Source organism: Schistocerca piceifrons, chromosome 6 (genome assembly GCF_021461385.2).
Source record: "Schistocerca piceifrons isolate TAMUIC-IGC-003096 chromosome 6, iqSchPice1.1, whole genome shotgun sequence".
NCBI classification, from domain to species: domain Eukaryota; kingdom Metazoa; phylum Arthropoda; class Insecta; order Orthoptera; family Acrididae; genus Schistocerca; species Schistocerca piceifrons.
The window spans coordinates 87148263-87174972 of NC_060143.1; the positions used below are offsets into that span (position 1 = coordinate 87148263).

Consider the following 26710-nt stretch of genomic DNA (forward strand, 5'->3'; position numbering starts at 1 on the left):
ATGGTGAAGGCACGCAAAATCGTACTCGTCCGACAATTCCAAGGGCCGCCTCGAGCCGAGGACTTCCGCATCGAGGAGGAGGACCTGCCGCCCGTCAAGGAAGGACAGATCTTAGGCGAGGCAGTCTACTTTAGTGTCGACCCCTTCCAGAAGGTTCACACAGCTATGCACAAAGTGGGAGACACCTTCTACGGCGCTCAGGTAAAGTATCTCTCACTTCCTGCCGTTTCTAATCTGATCCAGACGGTTACCCTGGGCACTCACAGGCAACGCCAGTGGCATCATTCCAGTGACGTCACCTATGTTTCGTGAGGAAAACGTAAACTTTCGCTCGTCGCTCTCCAGCGACGTCATTTTTTGACACTTCATTATGAGTTAAATGTTATTTTATCTTTCTGACGCCATTAGTCTTCCTAAACCACTGATAACAGTTGTTCACCTGCTACGTGTCCGCCTCCGGTTGCTGAGTGGTCAGCACGACAGTATGTCAATTCTAAGGGCTCAGGTTCGATTCTCGGATTCGTCGGAGATTTTCTCCGCTCACGAACTGGGCGTTGTGTTGTCCTAATCACCATCATTTCATCTTCATCGACGCGCAAGTCGCTGAAGTCGCGTCAAATCGAAAGACTTGCACCCGGCAAACGGTCTGTCCGACGGGAGGCCCTTGTCACACGACATTTATTTATTTACCTGCTACATGGCGATTGAATTTCGAAATAATTTCAATCTGTGTTTGGACTGAGTGTAACAAGAAACGCGTGAGAGATTGGTCTATTGAGAATTGATTTGGACACAATTTGAAGCGGTCTGTTCTTCATCCACAACTATGCACGAATGAACCAAAATATTATGGCCACCTGCTTAACAGTGTGTTTCATCAGTTTTGAAACAAATTACATCACTGATTCTGTGTATCGGGGATGCCGCTGTTTGTTGTTGGATTTGTGAAGATATGTGGCATTAGATGTCTACGCACAGGTCATCTAATTCGCATAAATAACGGGCCTCTCATTTGCATTTCCGGCGCCTGATAGTGACCCAGCTGAGTTCCATAGCATTTACATCAGGCGAATTTGGTCGTCGAGACATCAACGTCAGTTCACTATAATGCTACGCAAACAACAGGAGCACGGTTGTGGGCTATGCTGGTGGTCTGCAGCCGTCAGCTTGCCTTCGATTACTACCACAGGCCCTATGTGAGAGCAGGAGAATGTCACCCATGCATAATAACGGTCCCACCAGCCTGCGTCCGTGGAGCGCTCCACGTTTTGAGCTGCCGGTCACCTCGATGACGGCGTTTATGAAGACGACCATCGACCTAGTGTAGCAAAGATGTAATTTACCCGAAGAGCCGACGCGTGACGGCCAAATCCCGATAGTCCCATGCCCACTGCAATCGCAATTGACTATGTCGTAGGGTCAACATATGAACACGTGGGGGTGGTCTGCTGTGAAGCTCCATGTTCTACAGTGTACGATGAACGGTACGCTCCGAAACACTTGCGGATGCACCAGCTGTGTGCTCTTTCAAAGAGATGTCACACATCACCATGTATCCTACTTTACAGCGCAAACATGCCTCCGAGCCCCACGTTCTGTGAAGAGTCGTGGACGTCCAACCATTTAGCTCCTAGTGGTAGTTTCACTATCCTTCCACCTCTTTGCGTAGCTTCTCACGAAGGTAGCACGTCAAATTCGACCAACTTCGCCGTTTTCGGGTATTAGTTCACAGGCTCTGCTTAATAATAAACTGCCCTTTGTCAAAGTAGTTTATATCAATGGATTTCCCTATTTGCACCCCATATCTCCACTAGGGTGATCATTTGTCTGCGTCTGCACCGGTTACATACTTTTGTTACCGCGTCACGTGTCCTGAATGCCACCAGGCAGCATGCAGCGTCGAGCTCAGAAGTGGTCATAATGTTTTAGCTTATCAGTGTATGTACAGCTGATTACACTATCAGAAATTGTCGTATCACTCCCGAGTTTTTATGATAATTAGCAAATTATCGATCAACAAGTGAGGTAATTTGAGATTTAGATAAACATTTGATTTATTGTCACTTCGTTCACAGCTAATGCATAATAATGTGAGCTTTTCACATAGTATGGTACGGCCCAGCAATCGCGGCAATAACTATCAGAATGTACGTTAACAAGAGCATTATACTCCCTACCAATATTTAGAAATTTGTTGGCTGTTCTATGATGTGTTTTGCCGTTGTGAACACATAATGTGTTTCAGATTAATGTTTTGTGTTGACTGTGTGAGTGTGTGTGTGTGTGTGTGTGTGTGTGTGTGTGTGTGTGTGTGTGTGTGTGTGTGTCTGTGTGTCTGTTTGTGTGTGTGTGTAAGGGGGGGGATGTGTGTTTGATAATTTCAGTGTAGATAAACAATTGATTAGATAATTAATAACTAAGACACTTGTCGTTATCCAACCACTTAGTTCAAATAGTGGATCAAGTGTATCATATACTACTGCTAACTGGTTCAAATTTTGGTGCCGACACGATAAAAAATAAGTGCTTTTACAGGTTAGAAAATTGAAGTCACGAGAGATATATCTGTAGGCTAGAGCCACAACAGCTCCGACTTGCCATCAGCTCTTATTATAGCTACATAAAATTTTAAATGCCAAATGTTTATATCACATTGTACTAAAAGACAGAATTAATAAATGAAGCTCTGTTTTCCTAATTTTGCACGAAGCAAGATTGCTCAAAATTTCGTGCACGATAACGAATGAATTTTCTTCGTGAACAGTGTATTCAGTACCCATATTTTGTTTTTGGATAACATCCAGTTTCGGGTCCGATATTTGTGTTCTCTATTCGGACGACCTAGTTCCTGTGACAGCTGTCATAACAGCATGATGGTAGCCATACCAGTCCTTCCGATTTCAGTTGAGGCCATCTGACTTATGAATGAAGCAAGTAACATTGCAGCTGACAGTGTCGATACAGTTTGTGATGCCATGTCACTTTCTGTGCCGTCATCGTCGAACTGGGAAAACAAATGCACGTAATGACAAGAAAAATACCAACAACAACACATACAAAACATCTTATTTGTCCCTCTCTCTCTCTCTCTCTCTCTCTCTCTCTCTCTCTCTCTCCCTCTTATTTTCTCTTAACTTCAAAATCAGACACTGCTGTATGCTGGGTTGATTTTTTAACATTCAGGGTGACAATTATTTAACTATATGAAAAAAAAACATAAATTAGTTACAAACAACGGCGTGCACACACTTTATTATTGTAAACGTCACTACAGACATTCGAATTTAGGTTATGACATGTTCGCTATGCCCGCCATCATTGGCGGTGATGTGGCGCAGACGAATAGCTAAATTCTGCAAGAACCGCTGAAGCGTCGGAACATCGATGCTGTCGATGACCTCCGGAATGGCTGTTTTAAGCTCAGATATGGCTTTGGGGTTATTGCTGTACGTCTTGTCTTTAATATACAAAAACAAGTCGCATGTTTTCATACCCGTATAATATGGCGACCTATTGAGGACCATGCCAGTAGCCTGTGGGTACCCCAGAGCCAGAATGCGATCCCCAATGTGCTCCTCCAGGACATCAAACACTCTGCTGCTTCGATGGGGTCGAGCTCCGTCTCGCATGAACCACATTTTATCGAAATCAGGGTCACTTTGGATAATGGGGATGAAATCGTCTTCCAAAGCCGTTGCGTAGTCACCGTGCCACCAAGGGATATCGCACCGATTATTCCGTGACTGTACATTGCACACTACACAGTCACCCGTTGAGGGTGAAGAGACTTCTCGACTCGAGAATGTAGCTTTTCAGTCCCCCAAGCGCGCCAATTTTGCTTATTGACGAAATGAAGCGGGTGGGCAACAACAAGGCGTGTGGGCGTGCTTATACTATTCCTCATCACCCCCTGTAGCCAACCGCGCCATTTAAACGTCCTAACGCAAAACGCGCAGAAGTTATAGCGATTTTATTTCATATAGTTCAATAACTGTCACCCTGTAGCTAACAAAGGCTGTATGATTGCATGATTTGGTAGCTTCACTGAATGGTCTTCACTCGTACGTAATAGTACATCATTAAATTTTGTACGGTCAGTGGTCCTAAGTAGGGACAGTTTAAAAGGATAAATTAGTCTTAGGCATATCTGTAGTTGTGTGGAAGAATTAGTAGAGGGTGTCGTTCATTCTAATAGAGGATAAGTCGTCTGCTACAAAAAATGCCGTCATACAGATTTAACTGATTGAAGAACATGTCGGCGGAGTTCGAACATGCGACCAGAATGCCATAAAGAGTTACCGACGAAGTAGGCGTGCCGCGTGACGGCTCTGTTGTGGTGGAATACCGAATGAGCACCTGGATAAGAGTGTAGTGCAGTGGGAATCTGAAAAGTGTGTACACTATTAGTCCAAAAACTTCCGAGCCTGGTTTTGTTGTTGGCGTACGAGTGATGTCAGCGCAGTAATTACGTCCGCAAATCCAACTAACAACTGTAAACAACAGATGTGCACTGGACCAGTCAGCTGTGTGCAAGCAATGTTAAGGGGAGATGGAAGGCAGTTTTTATCCCTATTCTGCCGATGCTATTATACCCATTGATTAGGTGCACTTTTCAAAAGAACTATAAGTGATAAAACAATGAAATTCTTACTGCATATAAATAACATATATGCCTCAATATACAAGTAAAATTAACATAATACCTCATGCTCTTGAAGAAAAAAATTTTTTATTCTTTCAGTAGTAAAATTTAACTATTTTTGTACATTAATTATTATAAAACAGTTTCTGATTGTTTGGTGGTTCTCACTTTACTTGTCATGACTTATTACCATCTGCAGTACAAATTGACCAAATTTCATGTTTCTAGTCCCATTAGTTTATCAAATAATGGTATCTGAAAGTAGAAAAAATGTAGTTTTGAGAAAAATCCATTTAATGTTTAATATTGCAATTCTAGTATAGTCATTGATGAGAATACTTACCACTAATATTTTCTTCCACCATACTGAGCATCATGTGAATCATACTGATCTTCTTTTCTTCTCTTGGTCCCTCTTCTTTTCTGTCTGGCTTCTTTTGTGCATTTTAAAGTAGCAATATCTGCTTTGCGGATTCTCTCTTTATCTACTTGCAACAAGGATCATGCAGAATTTCCACTATATTTTATGCCCAATAATTGCAATACATCCAGTTTTCTAATTAATCCATCACTGAAGCATAAAATAGCATCATAAACACCAAATTTGAGGGTTGTAAGCTGAACAAATACAGTTTTCGGTAACCGGTTCCAAATGACAGAGTTCACACATTTATTTAAATTTTGGGTTTTCCCATGAAGACATTTCTTCAACAAGGTATCTTTACAAAGGTCTATAAATATGGGTTTAATTTAATTTAATTTAATGCTGTGCATTATGTCTGCATGGCGCAAAAAGGAAGGCGTGGCATCTGAATGCCAGATTGCGCAGAGAGTCAGAAAAACCATCACATGTCACGAAAAAATTGTCCTATTTGTATAAAACAAAACTGTCTCACGCAGGAAAGACCAGGCATTTCAAATATGCTAAAATCTGAAAATCGAATTTTTGAAGCCTACTTGCCTTCCCTTTCCCCTTTTAGTAGTGGTCGCGCAAACGTCCTGTTTCCAATGTTATTGTGCTAGAAATTGCAGTGGTGCAACAGCTCCAAATGAAGTGTTCCCTGACGTTCTCATCAATGTTTTGAAGAAGATAAGAGTATATACAGAGTCTAAGCTACACCTACATTCTTAGAGAAGAACAAAAATGTGTGGCACCAACTGTGACATGACTGAAATGCAAAACCTGGACAGTCATTTTTTGGAAAAATTCATGACAGGTGATCTATCACAAAACGACAAAGTGCATAAATTCACATCAAGGTTCAATGCTTTGATGTAACCGACATTCAATCCAATGTGCAGAGCGAGGTGAGCAACATCCCAAAGAAGTACTTTTCTCACCATTTCACATAGGTGTATGAACGTTCTTTGGGAGGCTATACATGTCAACTGAGGCACAAAACAACCATCTTAACTTTTTTCTATTTTTTTTCTGAATCCAGTCTTGAAATGTTTTGGACTGATGGGATAGTAGGACGTAGTATTTTGTCATCAGCTGTAACAGTGAGACAGGAAGAATTGTATTGTTGGGATGCGTTAGTAAACCATCCGGACATGTGAAGGCAGTGAGTATTTGGGAGCGATTTAACTGTATATTACTGCTACTATGTCGGATTTGCCCCACTGGAAGTGGTGTAAGTGGGAGGGAATTTCACAATGAGACCATCTCTGTAGACGCGATTTCTCTTATTTGTGATGAACTATCTAGAATTGTAGGCCTAACTGTGGCATATTTTGACACAGGTTCATTTATCGAGAACAACAGTGTTATTTAGACGCTAACAGAACTACACTGCCAGATGTTGCAGCAAAGGTGCTGAGTATCATGGAGAGATTTACTAACGTATTTCCAGGAAGATCAAAGGACCTTGTTACTTGCACAACTGTCTTGTGTTAGCGCAGCAGTGTGATGGTGTAATGCAGAGGCCTGCCCACAGGTGGCGCGGATCGTGGAGAGCCGTGCTCCTGGCTTTCCAGTGGGGCGGCACGTCGTGGCGTACTGGGGGTGGCGTGACCGCACGGTGGCCGATGTGGGCTCCGGCAGGCCAGAGCCCCCCCTATACCTAAAGCCGACCAGGTTGGTGCCACACCTGGGGGACCTGCCTCTGTCGCTGTCCCTGGGAGTCCTAGGTATGCCAGGCAACAGCGCCTACTTCCCGCTGCTGGACATCTGCAAACCCAAGCCAGGAGAGGTGGTCGCAGTCACTGGCGCTGCCGGGGCTGTCGGCAGCGTAGTGGGCCAGATAGCGCGCATCAAGGGCTGTACTGTCATCGGATTCGCCGGAACCGACGCCAAGGTATATGTTACTTAGCTCTTTAGTTGTGTATAGATACAGGTGTTGAGTAGCGAGGATAATATTCCCCATCCTGAAACAGAGGTACCGGTCGCAACTGTCTGGATAGCGGAGAGCTTTAAGGTGGCACTTTGGAGACACAGGGAGGCGATCTCGCCCAAAATGGAGTGTTCCTAATTGATTAACGATGTATTGTTTTCGAGCGATTTCCCCCATTCAATTAGAATAATACCTGATTGTTAATCAAGCCCCGCCTTAGATACACTCTATGCAAACATTTAGGAAACGAGAGAAGAAGAAGAAGTAAAACAAGAAGAAACACGAATGCCGTTTGAATAATCTTATTGTTATGTGATTCTAGATTATTCGTGCTGCTAACGTGGTTCAAGTTTCCCTCAGGAGTTCTGTCAGGTTGAATCGTTTCTTCTGCACGGTTCTTGGCGACGAGGCTTGCTGCCATCACCTAGCGACAGCTGAGGAATGTTTGGCTGATTTTGGAATATTCTCATCAAGAAGCCTTGGCTTTCTCCAGTTATGAAAGGTAGTCCTGTTGATTGTTCTTGAGGACGTTCTTGATGATACTGCTTTTATTTGAAACTAATGGCCACATGGTTTGACTTAATATCTTGGAAGATAGAACGTATTCCAGCAGCAGGTGTGGCCATATGGTGGCGTTGCAGTCCTAGTTGTTGTTCTTCCAGATGCTCTCGATGGTACTGTACTATTGTCTTTTTCCTGGCCCAAAATATACACGAAAGTTACCTTAGTACGCTGGAAGGTAGAACACTAATCCAGCAGCAGGTGTGGGCGTATGGCAGCGTTGTGCAGCAACACCCTTGTGCTCAAGTTGCTGATATATCAGTTGCGTGATGATCTAGAGCTCTTTCACAAGTCACTGGCCGATCACATGGTCTTCTCTTGGATATAAGGTACTCTTGTTACCAGTTGGAGTTTCACCAGAGTATAAGGTCTAAACTAGTGGGTGTCTGTGACGGTAACGGCTGCTAATTTCCCCACCTACGCTATCAGGTGGAGAGGTATAAGTTTCCCCATCATAGGTCAGTCAGACAGTAAACGCGGGATGCGGCTACTAAGGTAGCGAAATACATGTGGCCTGCACATGTATCGAAGTTACATCAGCCACGACGATCTCAGAGAATACTTGTCCTTCCAGATCGGATATGGAAAGGGTTAATACATGTTGAGTCAGGAGGTAAGGTACATGCTTTGAGGGATGGTAATACTAGTGATTCTGAACAAAATACTTCATAAGGACATATGCTCTATTCCGAATGGTTCCCAAGGCAGAACACATTTAATGCACATTGTTATTTATTTTCTGTATTATTCAAAGACTGTCACTGTTTACAACATGCCATAGTAGCGCAGAGGCAATTGAGACGAACGCTTTGATAAAGAACACATGTGGTCTGTCAAGTCGGGAAACTACCTCAAATTGGCCTGCGAGATTTTCAGTATACTCGCGCTAACTATTAGTCCTGGAGAAAAAGTGAATAGGATATTTTTTGAAGGAAATTTAATGTAATTTAACTTTGTACTGTTACACGTTTTCGCTCGAGGGTATGGTTTTCAAGAAAACCGTACAAAGGTGAAACTAAATGTGTCCAACCTCGGAAACCATTCGGAATATGGGATATGTCCATATGAAGTTTTTGTTCAGAATCTGTAATACTATCACCCCTCAAACCATGTACCTTTCCTTCTCACTCGCTCTATTTGATATTAGTAAACTACAGGAGCGCCCAATGAAAGGCTCCAGAATTAGTATCGCTTATTGAAGACTATACTGTCCAGATAGTATTAGGAACAGAAAGTTCATTTAAATCGGAAGTGAGCACCACCGAAATCCTAAGTTCAAATTGTAATATTAATCTTAAGGATAGTTGGCAGCTTTTTTATTTTAGTAAATAATTCTACAATACCTAGCGACGTTATCACGGAATGTGAATTGATCTTGGTGAAGTTTAGCATCAGTGGTCGGTCTGAAATGGTAATCTGGTGCTTTTACAGACCGCCTGCGTCAGGAGCTGTAGTGATAGAGTGGTTCAGATAGAATTTATAGAATGTCGTTAGTAATTTTCCTGATCATGCCGTTGTAATAGGGGATGAATTCCATTTGCCAGGTATAGAATAGGAGAGTCGTGCTATCAAAACTGGTGCCAGAGACAGGGATTCGTGTGACATTATTCTGAATGTCTTGTCCGAAAACTACTCCTAGCAGATAATACGAGAACCAACTTGTGAACGTCTAAGACGCCCTAGCAACAAACAAACCTGAAACTGAACTTATCGAATCACTTAACGTAGACGAAGGTATCAGTAATCATAAAGCTGTGATATTAACTATGAACACGAATTTTACAGGGAATGCTAAGAAAAAAGGAAAATATTTTTGCTTAGCGAGAGCGACAGGATGCAAGTTGCTAAGTATCTGAGTAGTTAGCATCAAATATTCATTGCTGAGGACGGAAATCTAGAGCACGAATAGGAAAAATTCAAAAGCTTCGGTCAATATGCCTTAGACAAGTGTGTTCCGAGCAATGTCGTAAGGGATTGGAAAGACCTACCGCGGTTTCATAGCGGTCCTAGAAAACTGCTGCGTGAACAAGGAGATCTTCATCTCAGATTCAAAAGAAGTCAAAACCTAACTGGCAAAATTAAGCTGAACGAAGCGAAAATGAGCGTAAGGAGATCAATGAGCGAAGAGTACAATGACTTTGAAAGAAACATTTGGTCAACCGATATGAATAAAAACTCTAGGATTTGGTCTTATGTGAATTCAATAAGAGGTTCGAAATCCTCTTTCCATTCACTCAGTGACCTTTCTGGCACCGAAACGGAAGACAGCAGAGAAAAGGACGACATACTGAAGTAGGACCTTTTGGATGTTTCACCGTGGAAGATTGCAACATGGTCTCTCCTTTCAACTATCGTTCGAACGTCTAAATAGCAAATACTGAGGAAACTGATCTCGCAATGGGAAAGAAACTACAATCGTTTGGTAGTGCAAAGGCATCAGGACCAGATGAGATACCTACAGGACTTCAGGAAGATTATGCGGAAGAACTTTCTCACCTTGTAGGAGCTGTTTCTCGAAGAAGGGTGCCTAGTGATTGGGGTACAGCGTTTTCAAGAAGGGTCGTAGGACAGATGCGAATAATTATAGGCCTACATCGTTGACGTCAATGTGCTGTAGAATTATGGAATATATTGTATACTGAAAAATTATTACCTTTTTCGAGAACGAAAATCTCCTCCATAAAAATCACCATGGATTTCGCAAACAGATATCTCGCAAAACTCGGCTTCCTCTGTTCTTCCACGAGATCTAACGCTGTAGACAAGGCTGCTCAGGAAGGCAATCGACACCGTCCCGCACTGCAGTTTAGTGAAAAAAAGACGAACTTACCGAGTATCGGACTAGATTTGCGACTGGATTCAACACAGGGCCCAATGCTTCGCTCTTAGCGGAACAAAACCGATGGATATAAAGATAATTTCCGGAGTACCCCAAGCAAGTGTGACAGGGCCGTTACTCCTTACAATGATTATAAATGATCTAGTAAAAGGCATCGGAAGCTGCTTAAGATTGTTCTCAGATGATATGGTTGTCTACAAGAAAGTAGCAACGCCAGACAACAGTATAGATTTGCAAAAGGGCCTACAGAGGACTAATGAATAGTACGGGTTGTGGCAGTTCACCACGAACGTAAATAAATGTAACATATCGCGCATACATAGGAAAAGATGTAGATCACTGTACAACTACGCAATTGTGGCGATTTGCTGGGAACCGTGTCTATTGTAAAATATTTAGTAGTAACTATCCACATTGATCTTACGTGGAATGGCCGTATAAAACAAATAGTAGGAGAAGCAGATGCCACACTGAGATTTGTAGGAATAATCTTGAGGAAATGTAACTCACCCACGAAGCGACCGATTCTTCAGTAGTGTTGGTAAGTAGTGGTATCCCCACCAGGTAGGACTGATAGAAGAGACAGAGAACATCCACGAAGAGTGGCGGGTTTCGTCACGGGATCGTTTAGTCGGCGCCAGAGCGTTACAGGCGTGCTCAAAAAACTCCAGTGGCACACGCTACAAGACAGGAGCTGTGCATCTCGATGAGGCTTACTATCGAAACTTCGATAGAGCCTTTTCGGGAAGACAAAATATTACTTCCTTCAACATACATCTTGCGAAATGACCACTACAAGAAAATTCGAGAAATTAGAACTAATACAGAGTCTTACCGACAACCATTCTTCCCACGCGCCATTCGCGATTGGAACAGAGAAGTGCGGATCTCCCATGGTACCAGAAGTACCTCCGTCACAAACCGTTAGGTAGCTTACGGAGTATGATGCATATGTAGATTAAGAAATACTATATGGTATGTACTAATCTAGCTTCAGAGCTCCATTTAAACCCCCACCCCCCACCCTCCGCATTAGACAATCAGTACGTGTATTGGCCATGTTTCCCCTGACAACTGTCACATATAAAAACCTGTATGTAGCAGAATTTTATACAAAACAATCCTAAGGTCCCGTGGGAGTATTGATACCGAATGTACTAGGGGTGGTGCTGGTGTAGCCTTCACATTCTTTGGCCCTCAGTTTGTGATCATCATTGTTGGCGGCGTCATATTTGAATATGTTCCCCATAATGAGTAGTGCGCTTTTTGATTCTTGAAGGTACGAGTTTCCCACCTATCACTCACTGAACTACTACTAAATTAAGAGGTAAGTATGACTGTGTCAACTGGACACTATCGCCTTTACCCTCTCAAGAAAATTTTTCGTATGTTTCCTTCTACAGCTCCACAGTCACTTCCTTGTAACAAAAGGTTGACCATGTACCACTACCCACTTTCTCAATAAATATGTCGTTCTTGTGCCTGGCATGCAACCCTCAGTGCTTTATATCTTGAAATCTATTATTCCTTTCTAGTTTTAAAAATCCCCTGGTTAACTTTTCTGATTTTACGAGGGTTGGAACTTAAATAGTGGCAACTATTTATTCACAACAGATACAAAAGAATAACATGTTTGCACATATTACTGTCCTTCAAAGTAGTCACCAGTGTTGTGAAGAACGCGTTGCCAGCGATGTGGAAGGCGTAGTTTAACGTTAGCAGAGCCTGCTCTATTGACGGTGCGAATGGGGCGGTCTACTGCCTGTCGAATCTCTGGAACAGTTCTGAAGCGAATGCCACGAAGCAGTTCTTTCATCTTCGGAATCACATCAAAGTCACAAGGACCTACGTCCGGGGAGTATGGTGGATGGTACAGTACTTCCCAGTCCCATCGACCGAACAGAGCAGCCATAGCTTGCGCTGTATGCGCCCGAGCATTATCATGCAAAATGATTGGTGGGTTGAGCAGAAAGTGTCGCCGCTTCTTTCGCAAAGCTGGTCGCAGGTGATGATCCAAAAACGCACAGTAGTACTGTGAATTGATGGTCTGCTGTGGAGGAACGTAATGCGTTAGGATAACACCATCACAGTCGTACACGAGAATCACCACAACTTTATATCGCCCCATTCGCACCATCAACAGAACAGACTCTGCTAACGGTATATTGCGCCTTCCACATTCTTGGGAACGGGTTCTACATAACGCTGGTGACTACTTTGAGGGACAGTAACAATTGCAAACACGTAACTCTTTTGTATCGGTTGTGAATAAATAGTTGCCACTAGTTAAGCTCCAACCCTCGTATGTTAATAATTCCTTCGTAGACGTCTGTGTTAAAAAATGCTGGAAGACAATCTAGTGATACATCTAACGCTAAAGCTGGAAGTAGAACACAATCAAATTATTGTTAGTACCAGTTTACTGCTATTCATAATGTCTCAATGATGTTCTCAATGTTGAACTTCCAGTTTTAAATTACCTTTTCGAAACAATTACTTAGTTTTCCAACAATACAGTCTAAATAATAAACGAACTCAGTGATATGTCCCAAGAAGTATATTAATTATTAAAATGAATCTTTTGTTGGATGTCAATCATAGTTCAAGTACTTAATTTCTGATGGACAACATCATGTACAGTTCACAATCTTACATTATTCTTCACGTATGAGCTTTCCAAGTAATTAATTTCACTGACCTGCAACAGTCATTGTCCAGTACACAGTACTCTATGCTTAACTTCTCTCACAATGTTTGAAAATTCTGTAACAGCTGTTAAATTGTAGCTGACTCTAATATCCTTTTTGGAATATTGACAGAAGGGACTGGTTTGTATAAGTATATTTACTGAAACTTTCTAAATCATTAACATGGAAGTAACGGCAAAACAACCTTTTACACTTCTCACAAAACCTCAATGATTATCAACACTCTCTCCACGACTTGGGCGGATTTTGGGCAGATAGACTTCGTGTGAAACGGTGCTTTTGGTGGCCATATATGTAGTATTGCGAGGTTACCGGCCCAGTTTCAGTACTTCGATACAGATGTTCATTTGCTTTTGCAAATTCATGGACCTTTTATTAGACATACCAGAGCAGTAACCACTCATCAAAATAAACCCATATAACGTTAGTTACACACACCTCCATGTATAGTCACTGGCATGTATTATATCATGAACCACTGGGATGGTACTTTCACGCACTGTCGATATAAGTGCCACTGCTGGTATGTAATAAAGTAACTTACACTTGTGAGCATCATCGCAGGAAGGAAGGAAAGAAGATTTGACAACATATCATCTTGTTGACAATGACTTCATTAAAAATAGGTGACAGGTACGGGTTGGGGAAGGAAGCCAGCCGTAGCCTTTCATAGTAACTGTACCAGAATTTTCCTTAAGCATTTACGAAAACACGGAAAATATAAATGTGGATGGTCGACGGGGAATTCAGTCGTCATCCCTCTGAAAACGAGTCCAGAGACCTAACACGGTATCAGTCCACTCTATCTGAGCGTTATCCTCACATACATACAACGTTTTAAATTTATTTAAACACTTCTGACGTCGGGAGCAGTTGTCCGTCTCTGACAAAGGGTGCCTACTGTATCCCGCTCAAATGCTTACTGGCTGACAGGTTGTGTTCTAATTGGATGGGTACTTTACCTTCACCTGTTTCAACACTTTCTAAGTAATCACAATCTCAGGGTTGGGCATGGTCTTATACACGTACATACAGCTGTAGACAGTTGTAAGTGTACTTGTGAGGCGGCGGGTGGAATTATGTCAATTTTATGTTGTTTATATAAATGTTAGGTTTGTAGAATGTTAAACCAGTTCCTGGCCGATTAACCATATGAGGGACGGCGGGTGGAATTAATTGTTATATAAATGTTCCTATTATTTATGCTGTTGTTTGCCGTTCTCAACTCTGGCTCTCTAATTACAATATTGGCAACCAGAAAGTGATTACAGCAAAACTTGAAGCCTGTAATTAGAATTCCTAGTGCCCACTTCATCTGAGAATACACTTATAGTTACAGCTTATAGCTCTGATGAATTTAGGAGATTGTCTGGGATTTATAATCAAAAACGGTCGTGAAAAAACGTTCTGTATTCTGAAAGTCACAGATGAAAACAAAAGAATCCACACAATCTAACTAACAGAGCAGTTCAGAGTCTAATGCGCTGATGCAACTATAAATGTCCAAATTAAATGTTTAAATGAATGCTCGCCACAATTTGATGATTAGGTTCATCAAACGCCGCGCTAAATAATGGTAGAATGTTTGTCCCGCGGCGGCACGTGAAAATACGACAATACGCAAACTGAAGATCGATAATTGAAGTCATCCCAGAATTAACACTTCACTCGAAAATGATGTCATGGTTACGCGTATCCCGAGTAACTTAATACGGCATCCGAGGCTGTTTGTAGCAATGATACCGACCCGACGCGACTCCCGACACAGATGGCGTGCTATTCAACGTCTGGAGAGAACTGGGGCCTTCCTTCCTCGCGCAGCGTTCTTATATATAAAGCCGCTGTGGGGACGGCTAAGGGAACGCCTGATGAAATCGGCTCTCCCGACTAGCCGCTGGGCACCACATTAAGTTATTGAATAAATCATAGCTTCTTTTGCTGATGGCCGATGAAGCTCTTAATTTAAATGTGCATTCAGCACACAGGTAAGTAATCATAATAAAAGTTTGACGTGGCTAAGTTAAATATTTTTGGCGAGAGAATTAATTTAATTACCCTGCACGCAGTAGACGAGCTCTGAACTGGCCCTTTGGAGATACGCTATCGCTATAGTTTTATAGTTATTCAAATGAAACTTCTCACATCTTTATGGTTATAGCGGATCTCCATTCTACTTAAATATAAACATCCTAGCCTTATTTATTAGCCTACTTAATCTATCTTGCTTCCTTAATTTTTAAGACAAAAACCAGAAAATCATGAATTTCAATTAAAATCTTAATTTGTGAGATCCAAAACACTGTTTCTATTAAATATTTATGAGAAAGGAATCTAATTATAAATTTTGAAGTCTCTAGCTCTTTTCTGTTGCGCCAATGATTTTTACAGAAAAACTTCCAAATTTCGAAAATGGCTAAAGTTATCGAACTGATATTCAACACATATTAACTTAGTATTACTCCTGACATGCTAGAAACATTTTAGGTTATTTACTTGATTTTTAAAATATTGCGCAACATTTATGACGTCAGAGCTAGTTACAGCGGACTGGCTGGCACACAATGGAAAGACTGATGTGCATTTATTACGGCGTGAGTAGGCTGCTTCCCTACATCACCCTCTACTTAATTTTTTTGTTTTTGAATGTTAATGAACGAAAAAAAAATTAATTACAAAAAGGGAAGCAAGAGTACAGCTTAATTCCCTATGAAAATTTAAAATTGAAATGTAAACATATAGAAATATTAAAAGAAAACTGATTACCTACTTCAATTATTTAAATTACAGGCATGTTCACTGCCTCTTACGCAATATTATCCCTCAAAATTTAAGCAAAATCAATGAAACACTTTGGCATACATATTGCCTTAGACAAACAAACACATAAAAATATATAAAATTATGAAAATCTTAAATACATTAAATACATGCTTACATACACCAATTCAAAGAAATTAACACAATTCATGACACATAAACAGATGATTATATCTTATCAGTCTTTTCTAAACCTGAAAGAGAATTTTACAAATCATTTTTACACATGTGGTTGTAGCCACTTTGGCTGGCGTCCTACACTTCCATTCACAAGGGTAGAGGAGGGGAAGTTGCTATGGTGTGCGTCCTTCACATTCACTCTAAATTACATGGGGAAAGGGGGAGGGGTCACTGTGAGTTGTGTCCAAGTCACTCCACATTTTCACGCAGCTACCAGGCTGCCATTATCTGGTTTGTCCTGTAGAACAAACAAAAAGAGTGCCTCAGACTCTGTTCACTTAATATCTAAGGGTGGGTCACAATGAAATGGGGATATATACATTTTATCTTCCAGTATGTTACTGGAACAAAGTTAACAGAACTTTTCAATTTTACTCTCGTGGTTACTTAACTGTCATAAAATCGGTAAACAAATGGCTTCAAACGCCGTTAGTGACGTACTAGAGAAAATTTATGCTCAAAGCATACAATCATAAATCCTATTTAATCTGAATTTATTATTTCTGGGCCGGAACACTGAACCAATGCTCGGTACATTTCTGATACATTTGTATTTTATTTACTTAGCTGACTCATCTCCGATTACCTTATTCTTAGAGATAGTATGAGTATATTTGATTAGTAGTTGTCTTCTCAGCTTCTTTGTACATGTGAGTAACTTGTGGTAATAGTACAGTTCTGAGTGTTCAAAACACACTACGTTTAGTTGACGACTAAATCCACTTATTGGTCCTCTGCTGCTGTGTCAGTTCCACATCTGCAATAACGTACTTACTTCATTTAAGTGTATTTATGCTGAGCTATCAATAATGTTTCACGTCTGCCATTATGTTATTCAATTATGTTGCTAGTGTATGTACTTAAGTAATACTCACTCCATTAAAATTTAAAGCACAGGATAGCACATTTATTTCATATCCATAGTGTATTGCAGCTGATCAGTTTGCTCACGTGGCAATCCATTTCCACTTGATCAGACGCTGAAACCACAGGTAGTCTCTCTCGACCTACCACTAAAGTGCATTAAGTAATTATGGACGAGCGTAATGCTAAATTCCTTAAACCTGTAGGACACCATGAGCTGCTCTGTCTCATCTAACATAAGGGTACCTATGGTCGCATTCACGCCTCCAACTCATAACCTCAATACATGTAGGTGTGTCCTGTCACACACTACACCAAATAACGGCCAGCTCCAACCTTATAAATACTTCAGGGACGTGTCATTCACGTCTCAACCACAAACACTGCTTAATTCTATTACACTGCCATTCCTTGCTACACAAGGTGACTTTATTCTTACAACTTGTCTGCATATTTTTCATAACACTAAGCACTCTCTCTTACTATTTCCTAGTTAGCTCTAATGCATACACTAGGTTTCACTACCACTTCAGATCCTGCTTGTACACGAATTTGTATATCTTTTTAAAATATTATTGTGGAACCATTTCCAATAAAACAACACTTCGTACTTACTATATTACCAGGGTTCTATGCATAATTGTTACTCAAACACCTTTGCATCTTAATTACATCATACTTCTCTATTGTTTATGTCACTGTTAGGTTTGTCACATTAGGTATTTTTCTTCACTAATCGGTAGATAGAATGGTTACAGAACTCATGGCTTGATAACCATGACGGAAAATTTTTGTATTGCAAAGGAGGAGTCGAAACTATGGTAGATAGGAAAGATGAAGAATGAGTGAGACCTGAAGAGGAAAGAAGATCTCACACAGCTGGGACTGCACAGCTGCCACACTGTGTAGAGGTTACAGAACAACCTCCTCCCTACAGAGTTCATTCATAACCATTGACCACGCCAGGTCGATCTGAAAATACCTTATGATGCCTTTTGAAACCTGTCTCAGTTCTTCCTTCTGATTAGCTGAAATTTTATCGATTTCCTGCAATTTAGCTTCTATTTTGTCTAAAATAATTGCTTCTTCTTCTTCTGTGTTCGGCTTATTTTTACTAAGATTAACACCTTCGTCCCAATACCTCCTATTTTTCAGAACTCGTATAGGCAGCTCCCAGGTTTCATCATTAGTTACTATATGTTTATCACTAAAAGGTACTGTAATTACTCCGATTATTGGCAAGACCATCTTTAACTGGCTTCTTTCAAAGTCAACAACACTCTGATATTTCGACAAGAAATCTATGCCAATTAAAACCTCAATACTGAGATTGTTTACAATTAAACATGGATGATCAATTAAATTACCATTAATGTTAAAGGGCAGCAAAGCTTCTTGCTTTACTGTTTTTGACACCTTGCCAGTAGCACCAATTATTCTTAGTCATGATACCCTCATTGCTGTAAGCTTGTCTTTACCAGGTAATGCATCAAAGAAGGACTGAGATATCGCACTCACTTCACTTCCACTGTCTAAGAGACAACGTACATTGATACCAAACATATTCACTATTATTATAGGGTGGCTTATTCTAGGCTGTACAGGTGGTTCCTCAAACTCATCCAATAGTTCCTTTTGGATTTGTCTCCAACTAAAGTGGTCGACATCTGTCTTCATTACACTTGGGTCAAAGTGTGTAGGGGTTTCCTGAATTACATTTTCAGCTGCCTTTTCCAGTCGGTCTATTAATTTCAAATCGAAACACCACACGACTTCATTACACTTAGTTTGCTGAACATAACCCAAATTACTGTAGTCTGAGCGATTCTGCGCCTCCAGACCGGGCATAACACTAGTTACAGCTAAAACACTTTCACCATTATCGTCAGGTTCCTTCTCCTGGTCACAGCTACTGGGTTCATCGACCCCCAACAGGCTACCCTCTGCATTCTCACTTATCTCCTGTCCTAAATCTACTAGTACATTATCAACCTCCTGCACAGGCACTTTAGATAAGAGCACATCATCCTCATCGTAAATATAAGCATGAATTTCTTCTGCTTCTTCACCTGACAATTCAGTATTTTGTAGCTCTTCCCTACCGTTACACTGCTGCGCCTTCTCTTTCTCTTCCCACTGCGAAAGCGTCTCTAACACGGTATCTATCAAATACTGTGAGTGATTTAATATTTCTGCTGTATTCTTGGATGCTACCGACTCTTCATCCACATGTTCAGTCTGAGTATTCTGATCTGTCTTACCAATTCCCGTAACCACTGGCTTAGGAAAAGTAACCGCCTGGTGAGCGCCAGTGTCCTCATAGACGGGAACTAGTTTTCCTGCCTCGGCCTACTACTGTTTCCTTTATTTTCATTATAGTTAACTGGCATAGCATTGCTTTCCGTACTGTTGTTTACGTGCATAATTTTGTTTGGAACAAAATTATTATCATTTTGATGCCATTGTTGGTTCTGATAATTATTTCTCCATTTCCTACCTCTCTTAGGATGGCGAACACCTACTGTTTTGATGTTTACGTTGCCATTCTGCTCGTTCTTAAAATTACTACTATTGTTATTAGCATTTCTGTTATTACGTGCTTGCTCCTCATTGGCAGCAACACGTTCTACACGTTCCAGATACTCAATGAAATGATCCAGATTGTCTCTAGGGGCAGATATAATTCTAGTTTGCCAATACCATGGCAGTTTGGCTTCAAGACCTAGTATAATCATTTCAGGTTTCAGCTTTTTGGCCAAATGTGACAAACGTGAAATCCATGACCTAGCAAACTCTTTAATAGATTCCTTGCCTGCATTGAAGCGTTTTCCACTCCAAAATTCTCTCAACACTTCATTTTGCTTATTGCTAGACCAATACTCATTAATGAAAGCTGTTTTAAACTCCGCTATTGTTTTACATTTCAACATAACATCAGCTGACCAACACATGGCGTCACCTGCTAAATGGCTTCTAATAAATGAGATTTTCTCTCGTTCAGACCAAGTTGGTGGAATCACATCTTCAAAATCGTTCCATAAATCTAGCGGGTGGATATTTTTATCTGGATCGAACTGCAGGAACTGCCGACACCCGATAAAAGCGGCGTTTGCAGCTACAACTTGTTGTATACTACCATTACCAGAAGTTACTGAAGCTACTTTACTCTCAATGTTAGCAATGTTAGTACTGATATTTTATACTCTCATTTCAACATTATCTACTCTTTGCACAATATGAGTAGTATCAGTTTTGATTGCATCTACTTCTGCTTGACATATGTTTACTTCTATATTAACATCTTTAAACCTATCTGAGCACAGTTCAGATTCCGCCTCGATCTTTTCTGTTAACTTGTGCTCCAGCTTCGCATCTTCCATTTGGAAGTCTCTGCGAACGTCAGCAACTTCGGATTTTACTGTTTTATACATTTCAGAAAATTGTTGAGCAACATTTTTCTTAATATCCTCATGATTGTAATCAATTTTATAATTCAAGCTGTCCAGATCCTCTTTCAACTTATTGCAACCAGCCTTGAAGGTATCGTCCATTACCTCCAATCGTTTATTAAAATTTGTTTGGCTGGTCACAATCTCAGACTTTAATTCAGCTGTCATTCTAGCATTATTGGCTGACATTTTTGCATTACTGGCAGCTATTGCTTGTAATATAACATTTAAATCAATAGCCCCAGCTTCTTTGGTTGCTCACTAGCTGGCTTTTTATCACACTCAGGAGACAAAAAACTAGCTCCAACACCAGAATCATCAAAACTAAACGAAACTTCTGATTGATTAGTCATATCTAACTTCTCCTTCTTAAACTCTACCACCTCTGTTGACTGATACATTTTAAATTCAACAGAGAAACTATCATCCAATATATTAACACTTTCTGCTTTACTACAGGGGTCTCTATTATTGAATCATTGCCCCTTCCCACACTACTCTCAGAAGACAATACTTCATATTTCACTTTAACATTACTATTTTCATGCATATTTACACTTGAACCGTTGTCTGGATTTACAGTTCCTTCAACAGACATAGGTTCTGATTTAAGTTTAACCTCAGTTTCTTTTGGCGGTTCCATCGCCGACAGTGTTTTAGTGCAGGTTAGTAAAAATTTTAACAGCTTTTCACTTAACTTAGTTCCTTCTGCACGACATATGGCGTTGCCGGCGTGGTGTACCAGGATTACTGATGCGACAAAGCTCGCTGAATTGCAGAGGGCACTCCGATGGCTGTTGTGTGCTTGCGTGGCCCGCAATTGCAGGCGCGGCTCCGGCTGCTCCGGCGGATGACTGCGGTGTAGCGAAACTGGCTTCTCACAATGCCGGCAGTGCCGCTGGACTCAGTGCCAGCTCCGTCAATCCAGATGCGTCGTTAATCCAATTGCGTCGTCCACATGCACACGTAACACTTTCACTGTTCTATTACTCAGCTGCGTGTCGCATTTCACTCGCGAATACGAATATTTAAAAATCACTTTCACTTTTACTCAGTCGTATTTCCCGGCCGATGCACCGTATGTGGGGCGGAGGTTAGGAAAATTGATTGTTTACTGTTGCATAAATGTTTCAAAGTTGAAACACTTCCCGGCCGATTATCCATATGAGGGGCGGCGGGTGGAATTAATTGTTATATAAATGTTCCTATTGATTATGCTGTTGTTTGCCGTTCTCAACACTGGCTCTCTAACTACAACATTGGCAACCAGAAAGTGATTACAGCAAAACTTGAAGCCTGTAATTAGAATTCCTAGTGCCCACTTCATCTGAGAATACACTTATAGTTACAGCTTATAGCTCTGATGAATTTAGGAGATTGTCTGGGATTTATAATCAAAAACGGTCGTGAAAAAACGTTCTGTATTCTGAAAGTCACAGATGAAAACAAAAGAATCCACACAATCTAACTAACAGAGCAGTTCAGAGTCTAATGCGCTGATGCAACTATAAATGTCCAAATTAAATGTTTAAATGAATGCTCGCCACAATTTGATGATTAGGTTCATCAAACGCCGCGCTAAATAATGGTAGAATGTTTGTCCCGCGGCGGCACGTGAAAATACGACAATACGCAAACTGAAGATCGATAATTGAAGTCATCCCAGAATTAACACTTCACTCGAAAATGATGTCATGGTTACGCGTATCCCGAGTAACTTAATACGGCATCCGAGGCTGTTTGTAGCAATGATACCGGCGCGACGTGACTCCCGACACAGATGGCGTGCTATTCAACGTCTGGAGAGAACTGGGGCCTTCCTTCCTCACGCAGCGTTCTTATATATAAAGCCGCGGTGCGGACGGCTAAGGGAACGCCTGATCAAATCGGCTCTCCCGATTAGCCGCTAGGCACCACATTAAGTTATTGAATAAATCATAGCTTCTTTTGCTGATGGCCGATGAAGCTCTTAATTTAAATGTGCATTCAGCACACAGGTAAGTAATCATAATAAAAGTTTGACGTGGCTAAGTTAAATATTTTGGGCGAGAGAATTAATTTAATTACCCTGCACGCAGTAGGCGAGCTCTGAACTGGCCCTTTGGAGATACGCTATCGCTATAGTTTTATAGTTATTCAAATGAAACTTCTTTATGGTTATAGCGGATCTCCATTCTGCTTAAATATAAACATCCTAGCCTTATTTATTAGCCTACTTAATCTATCTTGCTTCCTTAATTTTTAAGACAAAAACCAGAAAATCATGAATTTCAATTAAAATCTTAATTTGTGAGATACAGAACACTGTTTCTATTAAATATTTATGAAAAAGGAATCTAATTATAAATTTTGAAGTCTCTAGCTCTTTTCTGTTGCGCCAATGATTTTTAGAGACAAATGTCCAAATTTCGAAAATGGCTAAAGTTATCGAACTGATATTCAACACACATTAATTTAGTATTACTCCTGACATGCTAGAAACATTTTAGGTTATTTACTTGATTTTTAAAGTATTGCGCAACATTTATGGCGTCAGAGCTAGTTACAGCGGACTGGCTGGCACACAATGGAAAGACTGATGTGCATTTATTACGGCGTGAGTAGGCTGCTTCTCTACATACTAAACATTTTACAGTATTTTCCTCAATGATGTCTCTGTTGCTTTCAGTACGGCTGATAAAGCAACGCCTGTGCATCGTTGCAAGTCCTTACCATACGCTGAGGTGACACATCTCATGGGATAGCTCCTAATATCATGTCGCATGTCCTTTCTTCCGACATAGTGCAGCAAAACTCCGTTGAATGGACTCAACAAGTAGTTGGAAAATCACCTGCAGAAATAGTGAGCCCTGTTGCCTCTATAGCCGTCCATATTTACGAAAGTGTTGCCTGTTCAAGAGTTTTTGCACCAACTGACCTCTTGATTACCATCCATAAATGTTCGATGGGATTCTTGTCGGTGATCAGTGTGGCCAAATCTTTCACTCGAACTGTCCAGAATGTTCTTCAAACCAATCGCGAACAGTTGTATCCCAGTGACATGGAACATTATCCATTAAAATTTCATCGTTGTTTGGGAACTTGAAGTCCATGAATGACTGCAACTGATCTCCAAGTAGCCGAACGTAACAATTTCCAGTCAATAAGCGTTTCAGTTGGACTAGACCATATCGTGGTAAACACATCCCATATAGTTAAAGCCACCATTAGTTTGGACAGTGCATTTTTTGACGTCCTGAATCCGTGGCTTCGTGGAATCTGCGCCAGACTCGAACCCTGTCATCGGCTCTTGCCAACTGATATCGGGATTCATCTGACCACTCCGTGGTTTTCCAGTCGTCTAGGGTCTAACCGATATGGTCACGAGCCCAAGAGAGCCGCTGCAGACGAAGTCGTGCTGTTAGCAAAGCCACTTTCGTTGGTCATCTGCTACCGTAGCCTATTACCACCAAAGTCCTTAAGGACACGTTCATCGTACGTCCAACACTGATTTTTGCCATTAGTTCATACAGTGTTTTTTGTCTGTTAGCACTGACAGCTATATGCAAGCGGCGCTATTCTCGGTCGTTAAGTAAAGGCCGTCGACCACAGTGAGGTGAAAGAAGAGGTTCATAACTTTCTGAACAGCATGGCGGCGACCTGGTATGACATGGGCATGCAAAAACTACAACAGCGTCTACAAAAATGCATCGACAGAAATGGTGATTAAGTCGAAAAATAGCTACATGTTCAAGCTGTAAACTGATGTAAACCATTGTAGAAATAAACAGGTCTATGTACTTATAAAATAAAATAGTATACCTTACTTTTGGGATTACCCTTGTGTATCCATCTGCATATACGCATATCGGTATCTGACGGTTTTTGTCACCTCAGTCTAGAATGGTGACGTTGTGGCGCAGTGGAATTTTCCGCTGCGTGAGTGGGACAGAGAATAAGCTACCGCGTCATGGAACTCTTCCTAGTGTTCTAGTTTGTTTTCGGAAAATGTACAGAATTAGTTCTTTAGGCTTTATAGTATAAGACTGTGCTTTGCAGATAACTAGGCAAATAAGTCGATCGAGCATCTTATACACCCATGACGAATGTCTCTTGTTTTCAGGTGAAATGGCTGAAGGAGGACCTGGGCTTCCATCACGCTTTTAACTACAAGAAGACAGACGTGTCCACCACCCTGAAGCAGGCTGCCCCAGATGGTGTCGACGTGTACTTCGACAACGTGGGAGGCGACATAAGCACTGCAGTCATGAGCAACATGCGGTATCGCGGCCGCATCGTCGTGATCGGCGCCATCTCTCAGTACAACGACCTCGAGCACCAGAAGTTGGTCACCCTGCCCTTCACATTTCTTGCGCAGCAGCTCCGTCTGGAGGGTTGCGCGCATGCGCGGTATCACGACCGCTTTGAAGAGGGCGTCAGCCAGCTGACGAAATGGGTCAGAGAGGGTAAAATCAAGTACAGGGAGACTGTGACCAAAGGCTTTGAAAACACTCCCACAGCCTTCATCGGTATGCTGCGAGGTGAGAACTTCGGGAAAGCTGTTGTCAAACTGTGAACAATGCGGACGTAGCAGACGTGCGTGTCTACAAACAGAGACAAAGACAATTTCTTTCAACATTTCATACAGGAAATATGAAATCCGCAGTGCACAACTGGGCTCACATATTTCGCTAAAAGCTATCTTCAAAATTTTACTTTCGGAACATAGTCGTTTGTAATTTCATTAAAATAATTATAATGTTGAACATTTTCTACTCTTTTTTGTTTGAATTGAATTGATAAGCCTACACAGAGACGCCTTAAGACTTTTATTCAAAACAACTGAAATTGTTTCGAAAGGACTGTTACGTATTTTGAACAAATTTAGAAACTGTAGTAAAATAAAAAGGAACGATTTAATGCAACAGCACATGTACCTAGTCATTATCAGTAATTGGTTTCAATCGTACTATTCATACCCTCTTATAACACACGCAATATATAACACATATACTTAAATCAAATGTATCACTGAATTTTGAATTAAAGCCAGTTACGCAAACAACAACAAATGTTTCTGGCTTTTAGCAGTGTCTGCGTTACAAATTTCACGTTGCCAGTGCAAGCAGGAAGAGTGTGTTACCAACTCCCACCCACTAACATTGTCTGAGTACTTTTCGTGGCAAAATACCGAGTTGCTGTCCACTCTCAAGACAATAGTGTCAGTCGAGGAGGAATCTTCGCTACTGAAGAATTTGGATCCTAATCCTAACTAAGACCAGGGTCTCCGTCAGAATTCTAGGCCTCTACAATAGACCACATTTCTTCAGACTAAGTTCTCGGCCATGTTAAAGCATATGTATTGAGATGTAGGAAGAAACTGCATTGCAATAGAGGATACATTTATTAACTACGGCTCAGAAACTTGTCTAATTAGTATTATACATTTCATGCTAATGAAAATTATCTTTACCGTCAACCCATGATAAGCGAAGTAAAAGATACCATATGAGGACGAAGGCGAAAGGAAAACTAATATGGTTCAATAGCAGCACTTTCTTCATTCTGACTTACTTTAACTTCTAAATGTTGTCACAAATATTCAGTTTTTGAAATATATTTCAGTACCTATAAATCAGTAATAACTCGCCTCTCCTCCCTCCCAACACATCCGACCAACCAAAAAAACCGCTGATATGAGAAATTTGACCAACTGACGGAATGAGTAACATAGAAGTTCCTGGTTCTGCTGCAAGTATAACAGATATCTAATTACTAGGGGTCTAATAATGCCTCCTACAGCTACATCTATGTCGATACTCTGCAATCCAGCTTAGGGCGCATGGCGGTGAATACCCTGTACCACCACCAGTCATTCCCTTTCCTGTTCCGTTCGCAAATAGAATGAGGGAAAAACAACTATTATATGCCACAATATGAGGCCTAATTTCTCGTATCCTACCTTTGTTCTCATTACGCGCAGTGTATATTAGAGGCAGCAGAATCGTTCTGCAGTCAGCTTCAAAACTCGGTTCTATAAATTTTCTCAGTAGTGTTCCTCGAAAAGAACGTCGCCTTCCCTCCAGGGATTCCGATTTGAGTTACCGTAGCATCTCCGTAACACTTCCGTGTTGTTCGGACCTAACTGTAGCAAATGTAACAGCCCATCTCTGAACCTCTATGGTATCTTCCTTTAATCCGATCAGGTAGGGATCCCAAACACTCGAGCAGTACTCAAGAATAGGTCGCACTAGCATCCTATATCTGGTCTGCTTTACAGATGAATTATACTTTCTTAGAATTCTCAAAATAAATCAAAGTCAATCATTCGTCTATCC

General features: G+C 41.1%; 1 protein-coding gene across 1 annotated transcript; it reads left to right on the forward strand.

Moving 5' to 3' along the window:
• Positions 1–24948, forward strand: LOC124803156 (prostaglandin reductase 1-like). Its single transcript, XM_047264336.1, has 3 exons — positions 1–201; positions 6580–6939; positions 24496–24948. The coding sequence occupies exons 1-3, from the start codon at positions 1–3 to the stop codon at positions 24946–24948; spliced, it is 1014 nt and encodes a 337-aa protein (XP_047120292.1).
• Positions 24949–26710: the final 1762 nt, after the last annotated feature.

Bases quoted from the DNA above. Each gene is read 5' to 3' on its own strand.
- LOC124803156 (XM_047264336.1), top strand. From the start codon at position 1: ATGGTGAAGGCACGCAAAATCGTACTCGTCCGACAATTCCAAGGGCCG. The intron at 202-6,579 runs GTAAAGTATCTC...GCCTGCCCACAG, and splicing joins ACACCTTCTACGGCGCTCAG to GTGGCGCGGATCGTGGAGAG. The intron at 6,940-24,495 runs GTATATGTTACT...TCTTGTTTTCAG, and splicing joins TCGCCGGAACCGACGCCAAG to GTGAAATGGCTGAAGGAGGA.